Genomic DNA, 18028 nt, shown 5'->3' with positions numbered 1-18028 from the left:
AAGGACCTCTGAGTAACTTTTTTAAATTGACGCACAAGGGTTAAAAATGTGCTTCATTTGGTAACATCTAAACTAACAGGTTTGATGCAAGTCAAAGATATTATTTAAGATCACTGAATCAACCGGAATGCATTAGGTTACACCAACAAAAATCATTTTAAAGGTTAGATTAGGTAGAAATAGCTCCTTAAAGCAATATTCCAGGTTCAATATAAATTAAGATCAATCAACAGCATTTGTGGAATAATTTTGATTACACAAAAATGTATTTTGACTCATCCCTCCTTTTCTTTAAAAACACCAAAATCTTGGACGGCCTGGCAGGGACGGATTACCGACCAGGCCAATGGTGCCAATGCCCAGGGGCTCTAGACTACCAGGGGGCCCTTGATTACCCAGGGGTGCGCTGGGCTTTAAGGCTGTGCGATCTAGTTTTGGGCATGAAAAACGAACCAACCCCACCAACAAATTTTGGGTGGAGGGGGCCCTTGGAGATAATTGGCCCTAGGGCCTTTGCAAGTCATAATCCATCCCTGGGGCCTGGGTAGCTCAGCAAGTAAAGACACTGACTACCACACCTGGAGTCGCAAGTTCGAATCCAGGGCGTGCTGAGTGATTCCAGTCAGGCTTCCATAGCAACCAAATTACCCGGTTTCTAGGGTGGGTAGAGTCACATTGGGGTAATCTCCTCATGGTCGTTATAATGTGGTTCTCAGTCTCGGTGGGGCATGTGGTCGTGCGTGAATGCCACGGAGAATAGCATGAAGCCTCCACACACGCTTGGCCTCCACGGTAACACGCTCAACAAGCGAATTCAATTGACAGTCTCAGACGCGGAGGCAAGTCACTGCGCCATCACGAGGTCTTAGAGCGCATTTGGATTTGGGCATTCTAAATAAAATTAATTACAAAAAAATTCAAAGAAATCTGGGTTGCAGTGAGATACTTACAGTACAATGGAAGTGAATGGGGGTTAATTTTGGATGGTTTAAAGGCAGAAATGTGAAGCTTTTAATTTTATAAAAGCACTTACATTAATTATTTTGTTAAAACCTGTGTATTATTTGATCTGTAAAGTTTTTACAGTAATTTAATTTTTTAATTTTTCATGACTGGCTTTAACTTTACACAGCAAATGTAAGGAAGTGATAAAATCATGTTAACATGCACATTGTTTATGTCTTGTGCCTATACTTTTAAAACGGTGAGTATTTTAAAATTTACGGATTGGCTCCATTCATCTCCATTATAAGTCGATTGAGCTTATCTTGTATTGAACCCGGAATATTCCTTTAAGGTAACAATTCCAGGCTTTGCCATTTTTACATAGTAGTTTTAAATACAACATTTTACCATCGAAACAATTTATTTTTATTAATTTTAATGCATAATTCATACCCATAAAAACAAGTTTTGATCAATAAATATTCAAATAATTCATGCAAAAATTCTAATTAGACATAATTATAAAATTGTAAAAAATAAATACATTTGCAAAAATGTATATGATACCATGAACATGAATCAGGTTCTACTGTTAAAATAAAAAAAAAAAAAAAAAAAAATATCAAACAGCTAATTCAGAAAATAAATAAATTTCACATGAATAAATAACACGTCTTGTAATGTTATAACATCTACAGTAACAAAGGCACAAATTGAAAAATTCCATCTACTGTTTAAACTTGTTCAATGATGAAATAATATGAACATTTTCAATCAAATAATTCAGAAAATAAATATATTTGCAAACACATATATGATGACATGAATAAATTAAACAGTCATTAAATAGTGAAATTATCAAACTAATGGTGAGTAGAAAACATCTAATATAACAGAGGAACAGTATAAAACTCCATCAAGTTCTAACTTCTTCAGTGTATGGATGAACACATGTACATCCCACTGCAATGGTTTTGTACTCCATTTTGAAGGAATAGTTGTGCTTGACTCCACGAACTCTCCTTAAGACCAAAATTTGCCTGTAAATGGGTTTTGATTCATAGCTATTATCTTCTTCATTTCCTATATTCAAACATCCAGTCAGCAAACATTTTGCTTCTGCAATTTTAGAGGGGTACAGGTCCTTATCTTGAGTAAACCTGAAAACAGAGTAAGTCATGGGTGATTTTAGATTATTATTGTTTTTAATTAGTAGCCTTTGCGATACTGATACAACAATGTATCAACAATGTAAGCTGTATACAGTTTATTATGTTGTGTGAGACATAACTTGAACATTTCATACAGTCATCAATCGAGTCTTCCCCGACAAAGTGATAAATCAACTTGAAACACATTATCCAAAGCAACTTGCAGAGAATTCAAGCTATACATTTTACCAGTCTATGCATTTCCAGGGAATCGAATTCCTGACTTTGGCGTTGCTAGCATCATTTTAAGCTACTAGAAGACTACAGAAACAGAAGGTCTTACGTGTATGTCCATGGAGAGATGGAGTCATTGTTGATTGGACGGATTGGATTGGACGAGGGTTTAAACTGTGAATCCACGATCAGTCTGTATGATGATGGATCCGATTCTTCTGGCGTCTTGTGAATTACTTTCTTTGAAGGTGCCCCCTCAACCCCAAGTGATATCAAAAGGAACCCCATCATACAAACCACCTGTGAATCAGCAGTTGTATTGTCATTTTAGATACAAATGTCCTACATAATAGCTAGCAGGCCATCTTCTAAATTTCAGAAATACTCACCGTCAGGAACTGGATGTTAAACAGCGATGACATTCTTGCACTTATTTTACTTAAAGTCTTTCAACTGTGTTCTCTGTCAGATGTTATATGCTGCTCTACTTTGCAATGGCAGGTTCAGTTTATATAGAGAGGCCTGTTCGTGCAATTGACGTTGTGTAGGAGCACTTCCTGTGATTAATTCCCTCCTTTGATGGTACATTTTATGCATTGTCATATCAATATGTCAGCAAAAATACCAGTTTGAGTGTATTGTGTCACTATAATTACATATAACAGTACTATTTCAATTCCATCATTAATGTAAATCTATTCACATGGGTTTTGACAACTCTAATGACTGATGAATGTTTTTTTAAACAATGCATTGATACATTTAGACAATGTTCAATAAAGTTGGGTAATGCTATAGACGTTAAACCCCAACCCCTAACTCTAACCTTAAAGAAGTAGTAACAAAGCTATAAAAACAATCACAGACATCTGGCACTGTATAACATTTAATTTGTGTCCTTAGTGCACCTTAACCTAACCCTAACTTTAGTGTCCTTGGCAACCATAATATACTATTGTAACCTACTTTCATTGACATGTTTCTGGCATGTACTAAAATCATACGGTATGAATAAGTATGCAGATTTAAACTCCTGCTGAATATGTTTCTTTACACTATTCTTCAGCTCCCGCATTGCATTCTGTTAATGTTATTGACCTCAATTGACAGTCTGCATGTCATGTCAGCATATTTCCGCTCCATGACAGCTCACATTTTGCAGTGCTGGTTTACAATTACGTCAAATGTGGTGACATTTAGTGGTCTTACCCTGTCCTGTCCCATTCTGAAAATTCTAAGGATTGAAGGGGAAACACTGAACCATATACACAACAAAATTATAACAAACAACAATACAACAAAAACTTGATTTGTACATTTTATGAAGAAAATATTAGTGGTGTTTGTCTGTGCAAAAGTTGCCAAAATTATGCTAGGGCGATGTTGCTGCCAGGGCATTGCTATGCAGTTGCTAATGTGTTCCAGGGGTTGCTAGGGTGTTCTGGGTGGTTACTTGGTCGTTCAAGTCAAAAGAGCCCACCAGTCTCTATATGATATCCTGGTCCTTAGATAGGCTTGGTTGCCACCATTAATATAAGGGCACATCCACACCAATACATTTACATTTGTCTATGTGTACTCTCATTAACTGAGAATTTCAAAAAAGCTCTCCATAAGCTCTCCATAACCTCTCGAAAACGGTAATGTATAACAAGAATGAAAATTGAGTTTTTAAACTTAAAAGGATTAGTGTGGACATGCAGCAGTTTAATGCATAAAATAATTCAGATACGGGTCAGGAGCTTCAGTTAATGTTCATATCAACCATCAGAATGGGGATTTTTTTTATCTAAGTGGTTTCTACCATTGCATGACTGTTGGTGCCATTGTTCTGTGAATGGAAATGCCTTCTTGATGAGAGAGGTCAACAGAGAACGGCCAGAGTGGTTTGAGCTGACAGAAAAGATACTGTAACTTAAATAACCCCTCTGTACAATTGTAGTGAGCAGAATAGCAGAATCATGAGGCGGATGGGCTACAACATCAGAAGACCACGTTGGGCAATATATTAGGATCATAATGTTCCTAATAAAGTGCTAAGTGAGTGGATATACTATTGTACTATCATGGTCATAAAACCAAAGGGCAGCACCTTTTGTAAATGTGACGCATGCAACTGACCTACATTTGGGAGTTTCAAAAGGTCTAGGAATTGTAACAACTTCTACTTTCTTACTCACGAAAAAGATTTCAGTTAACTGACATCCAAGAACAAGCAGGCCTTCATAGTGATCCACACATGACCACAAATTTGAAGAATCTTTGAAAAAATAAAAGCAATTAATATTACACACAACTGATCTTCATTTTCACGGTTCCACAACTTAATTCAGATTAAATCAGCATCTTATTAATGTTACATTTTTTTTTCCCATTATTGTTAAATTATCTTTTAAACGTTTGAGGTAAATAACTTGCTCCACTAGCTGAATATTACATTTCAAACCATTACAAACAGCAAGCAAAAAGTGAAAGATTTACCTTGGCCATTACTACACAAATAAAGCACTTAGATTTTAGTGAGTGCCCTAAACATTCTTTAATCTGCTTTCAGGTTTCATAGATCTTTAAGAAAAAAATTATAAAACAAATCACATGATCATATCTGTTCTTTATAGTCTTTGTTTAGGTTTTTTCAGCCTCTGAGTAACAGGAATTCAACAATTAATACATTTATTGTGGTGAAATCACACCAATGGATACTATCAAAAATGCATCTTTTCATTATTTCCTTGTATCAAAGGCAAAATGGGGAAATGAGGTCAGAGAACTGCTGAGTGGCTTCCGATTGCTGACTGCAAGGCGGTGTAAATGGTTTATATCATCAGTCATTTTGAAAGTACGAAAAAAAAAAAAAAAACGTAAAGAGAGAGGATTCCCGCATAATGACTTACCACATCAAAGAAGTGCATAATATAGTGACACAACTCTGGGTTAAGCCTCAAGGCAGCCATGATACAGCTGTCCATTAACGGAAGTCACACACCAATATCAACCATTTGCCTAATTTGCAAAGTTAATACTATTACTCTATGATTTGTCATTTGCTTTTGATTGGATGCTTACTTAGATATTTCAAAAAAATTATACCTATTATGGGCTGGGCCGTCGCTAAAATTCATAGAGTCCAGACAAAATATTTGTGGGTGGGCCCCTTCTCTCTCCTCTTTTAACAAACCATTTATTTATTTATTTGGATAAGGATTACTGGATAAGGACTTTTAAAAATAATTTTATGGAGATCACATTCAGTATATGAGCAATTTCTAGCCAATGGGATATTTTAATGCAAAGCATAATTTTCTATTTAGAAATTCCCATTACTTTTAAGATTTAACTCAATTCCATGACATTTCTGTGCCTGAAAATCCTATTTCTAAATGACCTGAAATTTCCAGGTTTTCCATGACCGTGGGAACCCTACTGAATGCAAGGTTGCAACCTGCCCCTTAGAGGTTCTTTGTATTGTATATTGCCACCTCCAAAAAAAACAAAAAACATTATAGATAATAAAAGGAAAATAGAATCAGAATATTGCAAAAAAGCAAAAAAAAAGGAGCTCATCACAGCGAAATGTGAACGGTTATGTGGGTGGTAAAAATAGGCCGATTTTCACTAAAGCATATGATGTTGGTGATGTGACCACACAGAGAAACTATATCAGTGAAAGCAATCTATCAAGAGCACTTCTCACTTTGATGCTGGGATAAGAATAAGAATAAAGCAACGTTTTGCCTTGATGCACTAGGAACTATGAAATTTACCGAAAGCCTCTTGAGATAGCAAATGGCTAGATTATGGTTGATGATCATAGATAATATACTTTCGTTTTTGATATTCTTTATGCATTTCCAAATGAACAAACCGCTTTTTTTGCCTATTCATATGATTTAAAATATTTTTTTAGGCAGCATAATGTGATTTTCTTTCCCTATAACTGTATGTCTAGGCACTCAAACAGGCTAATTTCTTCATGCATTCATTCTTCAACATTGCTCTGGTGATTTAGCAGTCAAACAAGTACTGATCTGAATCAAAAAGTTACGTGCTTTACTACAATATAGCACTTAGAATCTTTAACTCAAAGAGAGTCTGTAATGCAGGAGTTTCGAGGGTTACTATTGTGGTGGAGAATGGGGCTTGTGTTTAGGTTGAGGATGAACTGCTCTTTAAGCAGTTGCAATTAAACAGTGTAACAGTTTCTCTGTTATTACATTTGCTCGCCTGGCATATACTAATGATTACTAAAATAAATTAAGTTGGACAAACGTAAAATAAAATTGAAGAAGACCTTAGTAAATTGAGTTTGACGAACCTAATGTACACTGCCTGGCCAAAAAAAGTTGCATACACTAACATTTCGTTGAGCGCCTTTGGCTTTGATTTTGTGCATTCGACGTGGCATTGTTTCAACAACTTTATTTGGCCAAGAACTTGTATTGATGACGGGAGAGACGAAGAGTCTTCTCCAGCACATCCCAAAGACTTTCAATGGGGTTACGGTCAGGACTCTGTGGTGGCCAATTCATGTGTGAAAATTATTCCTCGTGATCCCTGAACCACTGTTTCACAATTTGAACCTGAGTAATCTTAGCATTGTCATTCTGGAATATGCACGTGCTGTCAGGGAAGAAAAAATCAATTGATGGGATAACCTGGTCATTCAGTACATTCAGGTGATCAGCTGACTTTATTTTGTTGCCGCATAATGTTGCTGAGCCTAGACCTGACCAATTGAAGCAACCCCAGATCATAACACTGCCTCCAGAGGCTTGTACAGTGGGCACTAGGTATGATGGGTGCATCACTTCATGTGCTTCCCTTCTTACGCTGACACGGCCATTGCTTTGGTATAGGGTAAATCTGGAGTCATCAGACCACATAACCTTTTTCCATTGCTTCACTGTCCAATCTTTACGCTCCCTAGCAAATTTATGTTGTTTTTATCCGATTAGCCTCACTAACAAGTGTCTTTCTTGTGGCCACACAGCTTTTTAGTCCCAATCCTATAAATTCTGGTTGCATTGTCGATGTGGAAATGCTCCTACTTTCACTATTAAACATAGCCTTTATGATGTGACTTCACCAAGAGTTTTAGTGATCTCCGATTACGATCATTCAAGATTGTTTTACAACCACATTTCTTCCACAAAGCTGACGGTTCACCACTATCCTAATAATGAGTTGGACAGTTCTTAATCCAATTCCATTGATTTCAGCAATCTTCTTCGTTGTTTTCTTTGCTTGATGAAGGTCAGTAATTTGCCCCTTCTGAAACACAGTAACATCTTTTCCATGACCATGGGATACGTCTTACGTCATGGTTGTTTAAGAAATGAGAAGCTACACACTGCTTCAGTTGGGGTTAAAATAATTGTTCCCAGCTGAAACATGTTAATCACTGCAATGATAATGATCTACTTATTTCAATCCAAACGGTGACTTCTTTTTGGGCCAGGCAGTGTACGTTGTTTTGACCTAATTCATGTCGGCCCAATGAAACTGACCTGAACTCAATTGCTCCTAAAAACTTTATCAAATTAAAATAAGTAACGGTATTGACTTAATGTTTTTTAATGTATGAGGCTCTCAATGAGGATACATACTTAAATAGTAAAATGTTACCTAATTTCAATGATGGTAAACCAAATGTGGGCCACATGGTATGAAGCTAGTTTTTCTTGTCCAATAAAACAAAGTCTGACATGCAAGTAATGTTGAAACTAGAAATGTACATGTATTTAATCACATAAAAACAATAATGTCAAAGTCTTGATTTTCTGAGACAAAAAATCAACTATTATTAAGAATAAGTAATACATGTGGCTTCAATTGGTGAAATACCTATACATAAGTTTTGGATTTCAGAAATGTACATCTACAAATCTCTGGAATGCATCATTAGTGGTCCAAGGACCAAATATGCTGAAGCCAGCATTAGCATGGGTGTCCTATGTTAATAAGATAGAAAGCATCTAATGCATGTTCACTCACAAATTCCAATGTCTGGTAGATTTTTGGTTAATAGGTCTGTTTTCTCTAAGTTTGGTAGAAGTTTACTTGACAGCGAGTCAATGTCATTTTGAATTTGCTGAAAGAAAATGGCTTATAATTGTAAGGTGATGGATAAATTTGTAATCAAAAGGAAAACCAAGTCCAGTTGCTTTTCATTAAAAGTATACCAGACATTATACCATAACCTTGAAGAGTAAGAACCCTTAAAGATAAAACCTGCATTCTTCATTCAAAAGAATTCATCATTGTTCTTAAAAGATCAGAAAGGATCTTGCATGTTAATAACCTTCACAATACATTTTTCCAGAACGCTGAGGTAAATTAACTTTCAATCAAAATTTCTGCAAATTAGTCCCCAACTGTAAAACCTTAACAAACCAGACACACCCAACAGAATTTCATGATTCTTAACAGAAAAAACCCTCCAAAATCTTGATAACTTACCCCAAAATCCTGATTCGACATATTTTTCCAATCGAAATTCTGTAAAATGGATCCGCAACCTTGCCAACGTAGACAAATCTTATGTTCGTAGGTCTGCTTACAGGAAAGTAAGTGGCAAAATCTAGGCCTACGCAAAGCACCCCCTAACCTATCAATTGATCTGATGATTGAATCCAGGTCAGAGTTAGGCCGTATTATCTATGCAATCACAAAAAGGCATTGTATAAATAGATAAGGTGAAAGAGAATCATTTTCACAGTGGAAGAGCACAAGTGAACATTAAAGATGTTTCTGAACTTCTTCAACACTAAATACATGGTGAGCAGAACAAAAAGATAATTTAGATTTCGAAATAACGTGACTGTTAGCTTTATATTGAATAACTTTGGAAAATTGTATTTACTAAAGATTCATCTTAAAACTACAGTTAAGATGAAATTTAGCACGTTGCGATGAAAAGAAGCTAAAAAATGAAAAATGGTCTCATAATTGCTAGATCCTAGTTCTTGCTAGGTCCTCGTTGACGAGTAATCATAAATCATATCTTAAGAGATCAAACAATATCATAACTGATGATAAATGTTCTTTCTCTCAGGTTTTGCTGGGCTGTGTGCTGATGAGCATTACGTATGCCAAACAAGGACAGAAACGAATATGCAACACTGATTTGACGATTTCCAGTTTCTACGATTCCTCTCAGGCAGCAAACACGGTTGGGAATGGCAACATACACAACCGCTCGCTATCTTCATGGACCTGGATGTAAGTTTTAAAATCACAAACTAATACAAAACCATTAACCAGACAGAAGATTGAGGCAATTGATTGGTTTTTAAGCTACTAAGAGATAAACATTTGATTCAGTCTTGAGTGATAACACTTGTTGATGCATATTATTTGCTTACATCGCATCCACACAGTAAAGAAAGCAGATTTATTGTCATGATTTTAGAGGTTAGCATTAGCCTAGCTGCCATTGCTACATTTAAAATGAAGTGAAAGTGGTTTTAAGGTACAGCAGGCCTTGTGACGTCAATGTGAATCATCAATCAAAGTGAATCTTGGTCAAGTCTTTGGGTTTTGCCTCAGCCAAATATATTTTCTCTGCTTTCAGACCAAAGATTTCCTTCCACAGAATTCCACAAGTAATCTTTGAAGCCCAGTGTCAATCAGAGTATTGCAACTATCCCTACACCGGTGTGGACTCGAGATTGAACTCTTTGCCCATATATCAGGACATACTGGTGCTGAAACAGGATACGCAAGACGGAAAGTGCTTCAGGGCGGTGTTTGAGAGAGTGATAGTGGGTTGTACATGTGTATGGGCCAAGACCTCTTAATTTGACTCTATGTTTCAGTGTCTGAATTAACTGAGAATGTTTTTAAGCAAATGTATTTTAACAAAGAGTATTTGTGTACTGCAATTTTACAATTTTAAATTATTATGATAAATAATATACTACAAGCTATACTTATATGTATTTATTAGCAGATGCTTATATTTGTCTGTATTCATAAATATTATAGTCTTTTACCATGATAAAATATATACATTTTTCATATAGTTCTTAGAAATATTTGACCAATTAACAATTGTAATTTTATCATAACACTGATCTTTATCACTGATGCTTATTTGTGCATTCTCCTTGACCAAACATCTATTAAAGAAGGTCATACTTTATTCATTTATTTTTCCCCAACTGTATTGGATGGTCTTTGGTTTTGGAAAAAATAAAATAAAAATGTAATTAAAGAAATGCCAATAACTACCAAGCTGGTCTCTGCTGTACTTTCATCATGTTCTGTAGCTTGTCGGATGCTGCATATGGAGAAATGCTCTATTTCCTGATAAGCTTAGCTATAGCCTATATGTTGGAATCTTTGGGACAACTCTATAATATTTTGAGCTAAACACAAATTATTGAGCTACAAAAGTCAGGAGACATTGAGCCAATGTTTGCTTGAGATAAACGAAGAGAGGGAACTAAACCGCCAATGGAGTGGTGGTGGCGTAATGGACTAAAGCACATAACTGGTAATTAGAAGGTCGCTGGTTCGATCCACACATTCACCACCATTGTGTCCTTGAGCAAGACACTTAATCCAGGTTGCTCCGGGGGGATTGTCCCTGTAATAAGTGCACTGTAAGTCGCTTTGGATAAAAGCGTCTGCCAAATGCATAAATGTAAATGAGTGAGCTAAACACACAAATCCCTGCACATAGAGAGAGAGATTGGTGTTTGCATTCTCGATTATAGAATACAATTTAAGTGTTGCAGTAAATAAAATGGGTCTTTTTCTTAATCCTGGCAGTGCTGTGTTTATGTCAAGAAAGTGTTTTAGTAAAGTTACTATTAGCAACAGTGGCATCTTTTACCATCTGCTAATAGGGATGTGGGCGTGGTCGCTTGCACAGCACTGCTGGTTCACCATGGTAACAATAACGACTACAAAAACTAAATTTATTGTTGCTACAACAAACCAGGGTAATTTGGTAATTTGGTTTTAGCACAGACTAACTAGCCCGAGATGAAGCACTGGTATTAAAATGATTGGGAGAAACTGGGACGTCCAATATGGCGGATGTACAAAAGGAAGTCCAGCCTTATAGTGTAAAAGAGCCAATCACCTTTTAGATATGGACATCACCTGTCAGTTAGATTGAGAACGCACATTTGCATTAGCTGGACCGGCCAGAAAAATATCATTTTTTAAAGGTGATCTGAGCTAAAGAGGCACAATTTATGATACGGTTGTAGTCAAATTTAATTGCTGATTTGAAATATGGTCTTTGATAGTAATCTTCACCAAATGTTTTGGAGATTTGGTCTTTTCCCATTCAAGTAGACAAGAGCTGTACTTTTATGCCACTTTTATTCATAGACAATAGCTGTCCGGGTAACGTTCCAAAGATGGCCACCGAGTGAACAAACATGTCTTAAAAGAGACTTTGGCATTAGCAACTGCTGTAATCCAAAAATAAATGTAAAAAGACAGATTCTGAAACCATCTAAAGAATTTGAGAATCAAGAATTTCAGGGATGTGCACAAACACTAATATTTCTTACACATAAGAATAAAAAATACAGTATTTTGCAAAAGTCTTAGGCACAAAAGATGTTTCACTAAAGCATTTGTCTTAAGATGGTTATTCATATCTTCATCTTTAGTGAGTCAATAGGAAATATAAATGTTAGACTCCAAAACATTACTTTTGCAAATAGAAAAGATTAGAATAGAATAACAGGGAGCCCTGATAGTATCAGATGGTATCGCCCCCACAAAACCCCCCACTGAACATCTGTCTGTCTGAGATTACATAAAGAGACAGAAACAAATAAGTCAGCCTAAATAGATAGATGAACTGTGATGAATTCTCCAAGAATCTTGGAACATCCTATCTGCCCACAACCAAGAACAACTGTGTCCAGGCATACCTAGGAGTATTGGTGCTGTTTAAAGCCAAATGTGGTCACACCAAATATTGATTTAGCTTTTTTTATGTTTACTGGACTTTTTATGACAGTAAGCGATAAATTAAAACTACTTATGTCATTATTTTTGAAGACATCCTCACTATGCAATATTTTTCACAAGTGCATAAAACTTTTGCACAGTACTGTACATCAGTGCATTTCATCATAATATTTAGTAGAACTAAAAGACGCCTGTTGTATTGTATTTTGGATGATGCTATGGTCACCATGGTGAATTTTAGTAGTGGAAACAGACATTTTTAATACATCTTATTACAAAGTCTGATAACACTGAGAAGATTCAGAAGCAGAATCAGCTTTATTGCCAAGTATGCTTACACATACAAGGAATTTGTCTTGGTGACAAAAGCTTCCAGTGCACAAACAATACAAGACAGCAACAAGACAGAGGTAATAATAATACAAAAATAGAATAAAAAGTGAATAGAAAATAAAGTATTTACAGAAATACACAATAGGACAATATATATACAGTGTATATGTATATATATATATATATATAAGCTGTGTTTTGCACATAATAATTGCACAATGGGGCAGTTTTAACCTTTCATGAGAAAATTGTTCCTGTTCCAGGAAGTGGGCTGGGAGAGTGGGGTCCAAAGCGATTTTTCCAGCCCTTTTCCTCACTCTGGAAGTGTATAGTTCTTGAAGTGAGGGCAGGGGGCAACCAGTGATCCTTTCAGCAGTCTGACCTGTCCTTTGTAGTCTTCTGATATCCGATTTCATAGCTGCACCAAACCAGACAGTTACTGAAGTGCAGAGGTCAGGCTCTGTGACTGCTGACTAGAACTGTATCAGCAGCGATGAGGGATAAAAAAGATTCATTTAGTGTGCATGTGACTGGCTGACATTTAGGGGGTGACATTAAATGTTTTAAAGAACAGACTTTATTCGTTTAGAGACCATTGGCTAATAATCTGTATGGGCCAGTGATCTATAGGTCCATTTCTCTTCCAAGCCACTAAGTGGCGATATACAGTTTATGAAACGAAAGACACGTGATCTGTTACTGCCACCCAGTGTACGGGAGGTGAAATTACACTCAACAGCGTCAATCAACTGACTGTTTCCATACAAACAAACAAACAGCAGTCTGGGCATGGACAAAGTTCCTTAGATAACCCTCTTGTCCATCCTTATTTTATTACTTATTTCATAATTATCAAGCGATTAATTAAGTTTTTTTTTAAGCTTAATAAAACAGTATTTTATCATCTTTTCACCGGGACAGATTGTCAAACTGTGGTTTTACAGCTAGCCAAACGAGCTAGCTGGCCAAGGTAAGCATCAATAATATTATAATGATTTTATACAACTATCCTGGTTAATAATCGTGCATAGGCTGTATGTTCATTCGTATGAAAGGTCGATGCTACTTAGCTACAGAGTTACATAATAACTGTATCTAAGCAAGAGCAATGAATGTATCATGTGTTTGTTTAGCACAGGGATTATGTAATTGCCATCCGTATTCCCTTATTTACTATGGTTTTACTAGGGTAAGAACTTATGAAACTGTTGGATTTTGCCGCAAATGTTCACGTTTTAGTTTCTAACCGTGTTTATAAAAAATAGCATAGTTTTTTATTATTAGAAACCACTAGACTAAAAGAGACTGTCTTGTTGTTTTTTAGTTGAATTGATCTTACAATGGTATTGAGGAAACATGTTTACTGTGTCGTCACAAATACTACAGTTAAATTATGTTTAATATGCAAAAAAACAAACATTAAAAAACAGTTGTACATTTTGCTCTGGGTCCAACAGGAGTTTATAGGGGAAAATAATGTGTGGAATCTATCCCACAAAAATAATGAAAGCACAATATGAACTTTATAATAAACAGTAAAGCAAGGTGCCAGTTTAGTATTGTTAGTTGTGTCAAATTTTGAGTGTTTAAAATGTGTCTTCAAAATGTGAGATGTAATGTTAACATTATTTATAGATAGGGCTATAGATTCTTTTAGTGATATAGTTTGGCTCAAAGGATTTGTTTATGCTTCCCTCCCCCTTCAGGTGGATTTCCTGACATTGCATTCGACAGCATCTGCTGCATCCATATACTGTAAATGGGGAATAGCGCTTTGAAAGCTCATTTGGAAACATCCCAGAAGACTGGAGTGTTTCAGCTGACCGGAAAGGGTTTGATAGAGGTACTAATAGGCCTGTGGTAATTATGTTCACCGCTCAAATGCACTTAGCAGTAATGTTCTCGTGGATTATTGACAGGTTGTATGTCTTTGTTTTCAAAGTTCCCAGAGGAGCTACAGAAGCTCACTGGAAACCTGCGGACAGTCGATCTGTCCAACAACAAAATCGAGGTGCTTCCTGCATTCGTAGGAGGCTTCCAACAACTCAAAAGTCTCACCATAAGTGGAAATAAACTAAGTAGGTATTAACAAATTACTAAAATGGGTGGTGATGAGAAAGTGTTCTGTTATACTCTTCATAGACAATTAACACTTGGTTAATTGAGCGTTTTTTGTTGTTGTTTTTTTATGTGAACAGGCAGTTTACCAAATGACATCGGGAAACTCAAGAAGCTGGAGACTCTTGTTTTGAATGGCAACCTGTTGAAGCAGCTTCCTGCATCGGTGGGTCAGCTGAAGGCCTTGCGGATCCTCAACTTGTCTGGGAATCGGTTTAAGGTATTTCCCGATGGACTCGGCTCGCTTCGCCACCTTGATGTTCTCGACCTGTCCAAAAATCAAATCCAGGTGGTACCTGCAGAGGTCGCCGAACTGCAAGCCATTGAAATCAACCTCAATCAGAACCAGGTTTGTTTTGATTTGTAGGGGTGGTGTAGCCTTTATTTTTAATAGCTTTACATTTATCGGGATGACTTTTTGTGCTGTGTTCTGCTTCAGATATCAACCCTGTCTCCAGAGGTGTCTAATACTCCCAGACTAAAGGTCTTGCGTCTTGAGGAGAACTGTCTGGAGCTCACCTCTATTCCCATCACTATCCTCAAAGACTCCCAGTTGTCCTTGCTTTCTGTGGAGGGCAATCTGTTCGAAGTTAAAAACCTACGTGACCTGGAAGGGTATGATCAGGTAAGAATATGAAAAATCTATTTCATTTTGTGCCAGACTATATATTATATGTACAAACCATCTTGTAAGAAGTTTTGAATATGTTTTTGTTGTTGGAGTATGTCACAAAACCTATAGGATTTAAATTAACATGTTAACTGTAAGCTTAGTTCTGTGCAAATATCATGATTTTTCATGAATAAAATTGTTAAAGTTTGAACGTTAAACAAAACTTGTGTATGTTTTTATTGTGCAAAGTCAAATCTGCCACTATTTTACCAGTCAGTGTCTCTCAGTGAGCTGTAATAGGATTTTGTTTTAAATAATCTAGCTCTGAAATTAGCAATTTAGGTCAGTTCATCTTAGTTCAATTCATCTTAACTCTTGTAGCAAATTTGTCTCAATAACGATTCTCAAAGTGGCTTTATCAGTGCTTTAAAACAAAAAGTGATTGAGCAAAGGGCTACAATAGCTGGGGTTCCCAAACAAATCAATATAAACCAATAAGCACAGTATTATAGCGATTGTATATTGCAAAGAACATGTATGCTAACTTAGTGTTGCACAGTAGCCATAGCACTACCATTGACTCATGCTTCATAATACCGCCAGTACCACAATGTTTTTCACTAAATACATTCGTATGTACATACTTCATCGTCAGTGCTTGGCACACATTAGACAGCCTCAGTCAGACTACTGTCATTTTGCAGACTTATGAAGAAAATTTCAGTAGAATAGTCTAGTTTAGACTGCATTTTCATTCAACAAATTGATTGTTTTGGTGAAAGGATGTTTTTGTTATGACCATGTTTTAAAGGATTTTTCCAGGTTCAATACGTTATTGAGTGACTCAATTGACATCATTCATGGCATTATGCTGATTACCACAAAAATAATAATTTGGACTTGTCCCTCATTTATTTACATGTATACACAAATCATCAATGCTTGCGCCTTGTGGCTGTATTTTTTTAAACTTTGTATATTAAATGTTTATGATACCCCATTCACTTTCATTGTAAGTGCCTTACTGTAACCAAGATTTTACTTTGTTTTTTACAAAGACATTTTTATCAAAATAAGAATGAAAAAAATGCTGTCGATTGAATTTAACAAGTGTACTGAACCTGGATCATTCCTTTAAGTAGTGGTTTTTTATCTTCTGTAGTCATGTAATTACATGCTTTTAACTTTGTGCTTCTCTTTTAGTACATGGAACGTTTTACTGCAACAAAGAAGAAATTTGCTTGAAGAGTTTGAGGCTTCCTCTAGTGCTGGTCCTCGGCGCTGGGCTTACTTTAGAGAAGTTACATCTGTGACCACAATTGTAACTGGTTTGGCAGGATGGGAATGAAAACTGGAAGAATGGCTTGGACTGCATCAAAAGTCTGTAGAACAATGGCTCAGAGACCCCAGCCCTGCTGATCACCTTAACAGTACAGAGAGAAACTGTATGTGCATTACACTTTCTTTTGTGAGGATTTTATCAACAGAAATATAGTGCTGACACCGCTTTATGAGACTATTTACACTGGAGAATGGTTTATTGTATATTCAAGCACACTAATGCCAGGTCTATTAATAGAAAGTATATCCTTCACAGGTGAATATAACAACTAATAATTGTACATCCTATACCCTTAAAAGTATATGCTATTGCTTAGAAGTTTATTTTAATGCTTTAGAGTTAGTAGACATTTTGTAGGCAGTAAACCCATAACTGTTCTTTTATTTGCATCATTTTGTTCAAATCTTCATTAGTTGATTGGAATATTTGTTTGGAGGAATGTTTTGGGCATCAGTGAGCTAATAAGTGGAAATCCATTATAGTATTTTGATTGTCCTTCATAATAGTAATCTCAACATTTCTGTTACAGTTTATTTGCTCAATGTTATTTACGAAGGAACCATTTTTAATTAGATTAAAGGCTGCAAAAGATTCTTAATGTTAATTACTGTCCAGTAAATAAATGCCAGTGTATATTTATATGCACCATGAATGCAATAAATGTATTGTATTTATTTATACATGCTGCACATATTTTTTTCCCCATCTTCAAGATGCATAACTCTAAATGGATTTTAGTTAAGGATAACGTAGTTTGATGCAGGTTTCGAGACTTTGCTATGGCTCTTTTGAATTAATAACGTCTTACTTTCAACCTTCAGCGTGTTTACCTTCTAATGCTTTCACACTTGAATGTTTCTTGCAGTGAATCTATGCACATTCATGTAAAAATGTTTATTTTAAACATCATGATTTAAATGTTTTTGTCAATTAACTTTTGTTTTTGTGAATTTTATCATATTAACAAAAGTGGTCATGAGTGACTCTTATTGAATCAGACCAGTGTGACATTGGTAAAAAGAAAATCTTCTAATCAACCATGTTCTTCTTAATGTACTGCGTCAACTTAATAATTGTTCTTTGTCACAGCATTACTCACAAAATAAAGCTTGCATTGTATTAGAGTTGTCATGCTATTTTTTTCAGGTGCAATTTGTAAACAAATTTGCAACTGAAGTTTCCCCATGTGGATCAATAAAGTACATCTATCCCTGTTTACATATTTATACTCTTGATTTGTAACCCACCACGATTACCAACAGGCTAAAAATAGTTCTGTATTTTAGAGCATGTAGACTTAAGCACAAATCTGGACATCAAACAAAATGTTTTCCTATGACACTAATGCATTTA

General features: G+C 35.9%; 3 protein-coding genes across 3 annotated transcripts; 2 read left to right on the top strand and 1 right to left on the bottom strand.

The window, feature by feature from the left end:
• Positions 1–1823: 1823 nt before the first annotated feature.
• On the bottom strand, positions 1824–2806 carry il17a/f1 (interleukin 17a/f1). The gene is made up of 3 exons (XM_052146089.1): positions 2720–2806; positions 2440–2630; positions 1824–2105 (listed from the first exon to the last, which is right to left on the bottom strand). Exons 1-3 carry the CDS (start codon positions 2750–2752, stop codon positions 1862–1864), a joined length of 468 nt encoding a protein of 155 aa, XP_052002049.1. The 5' UTR covers positions 2753–2806; the 3' UTR covers positions 1824–1861.
• A 6268-nt stretch (positions 2807–9074) lies between these two features.
• Positions 9075–10129, top strand: il17a/f2 (interleukin 17a/f2). Its single transcript, XM_052146128.1, has 3 exons — positions 9075–9107; positions 9385–9551; positions 9904–10129. The coding sequence occupies exons 1-3, from the start codon at positions 9075–9077 to the stop codon at positions 10127–10129; spliced, it is 426 nt and encodes a 141-aa protein (XP_052002088.1).
• Positions 10130–13333: 3204 nt separating this feature from the next.
• lrrc57 (leucine rich repeat containing 57) lies at positions 13334–17883 on the top strand. Its single transcript, XM_052145800.1, has 6 exons — positions 13334–13572; positions 14309–14445; positions 14545–14680; positions 14801–15069; positions 15160–15345; positions 16537–17883. The coding sequence occupies exons 2-6, from the start codon at positions 14362–14364 to the stop codon at positions 16576–16578; spliced, it is 717 nt and encodes a 238-aa protein (XP_052001760.1). The 5' UTR covers positions 13334–13572; positions 14309–14361; the 3' UTR covers positions 16579–17883.
• The last annotated feature ends 145 nt before the right edge of the window (positions 17884–18028 follow it).

Source organism: Xyrauchen texanus, chromosome 16 (assembly GCF_025860055.1).
Source record: "Xyrauchen texanus isolate HMW12.3.18 chromosome 16, RBS_HiC_50CHRs, whole genome shotgun sequence".
NCBI lineage: Eukaryota > Metazoa > Chordata > Actinopteri > Cypriniformes > Catostomidae > Xyrauchen > Xyrauchen texanus.
Note: the sequence above shows the minus strand (reverse complement) of the source record. Positions and strands in the feature narration are given on the sequence as shown.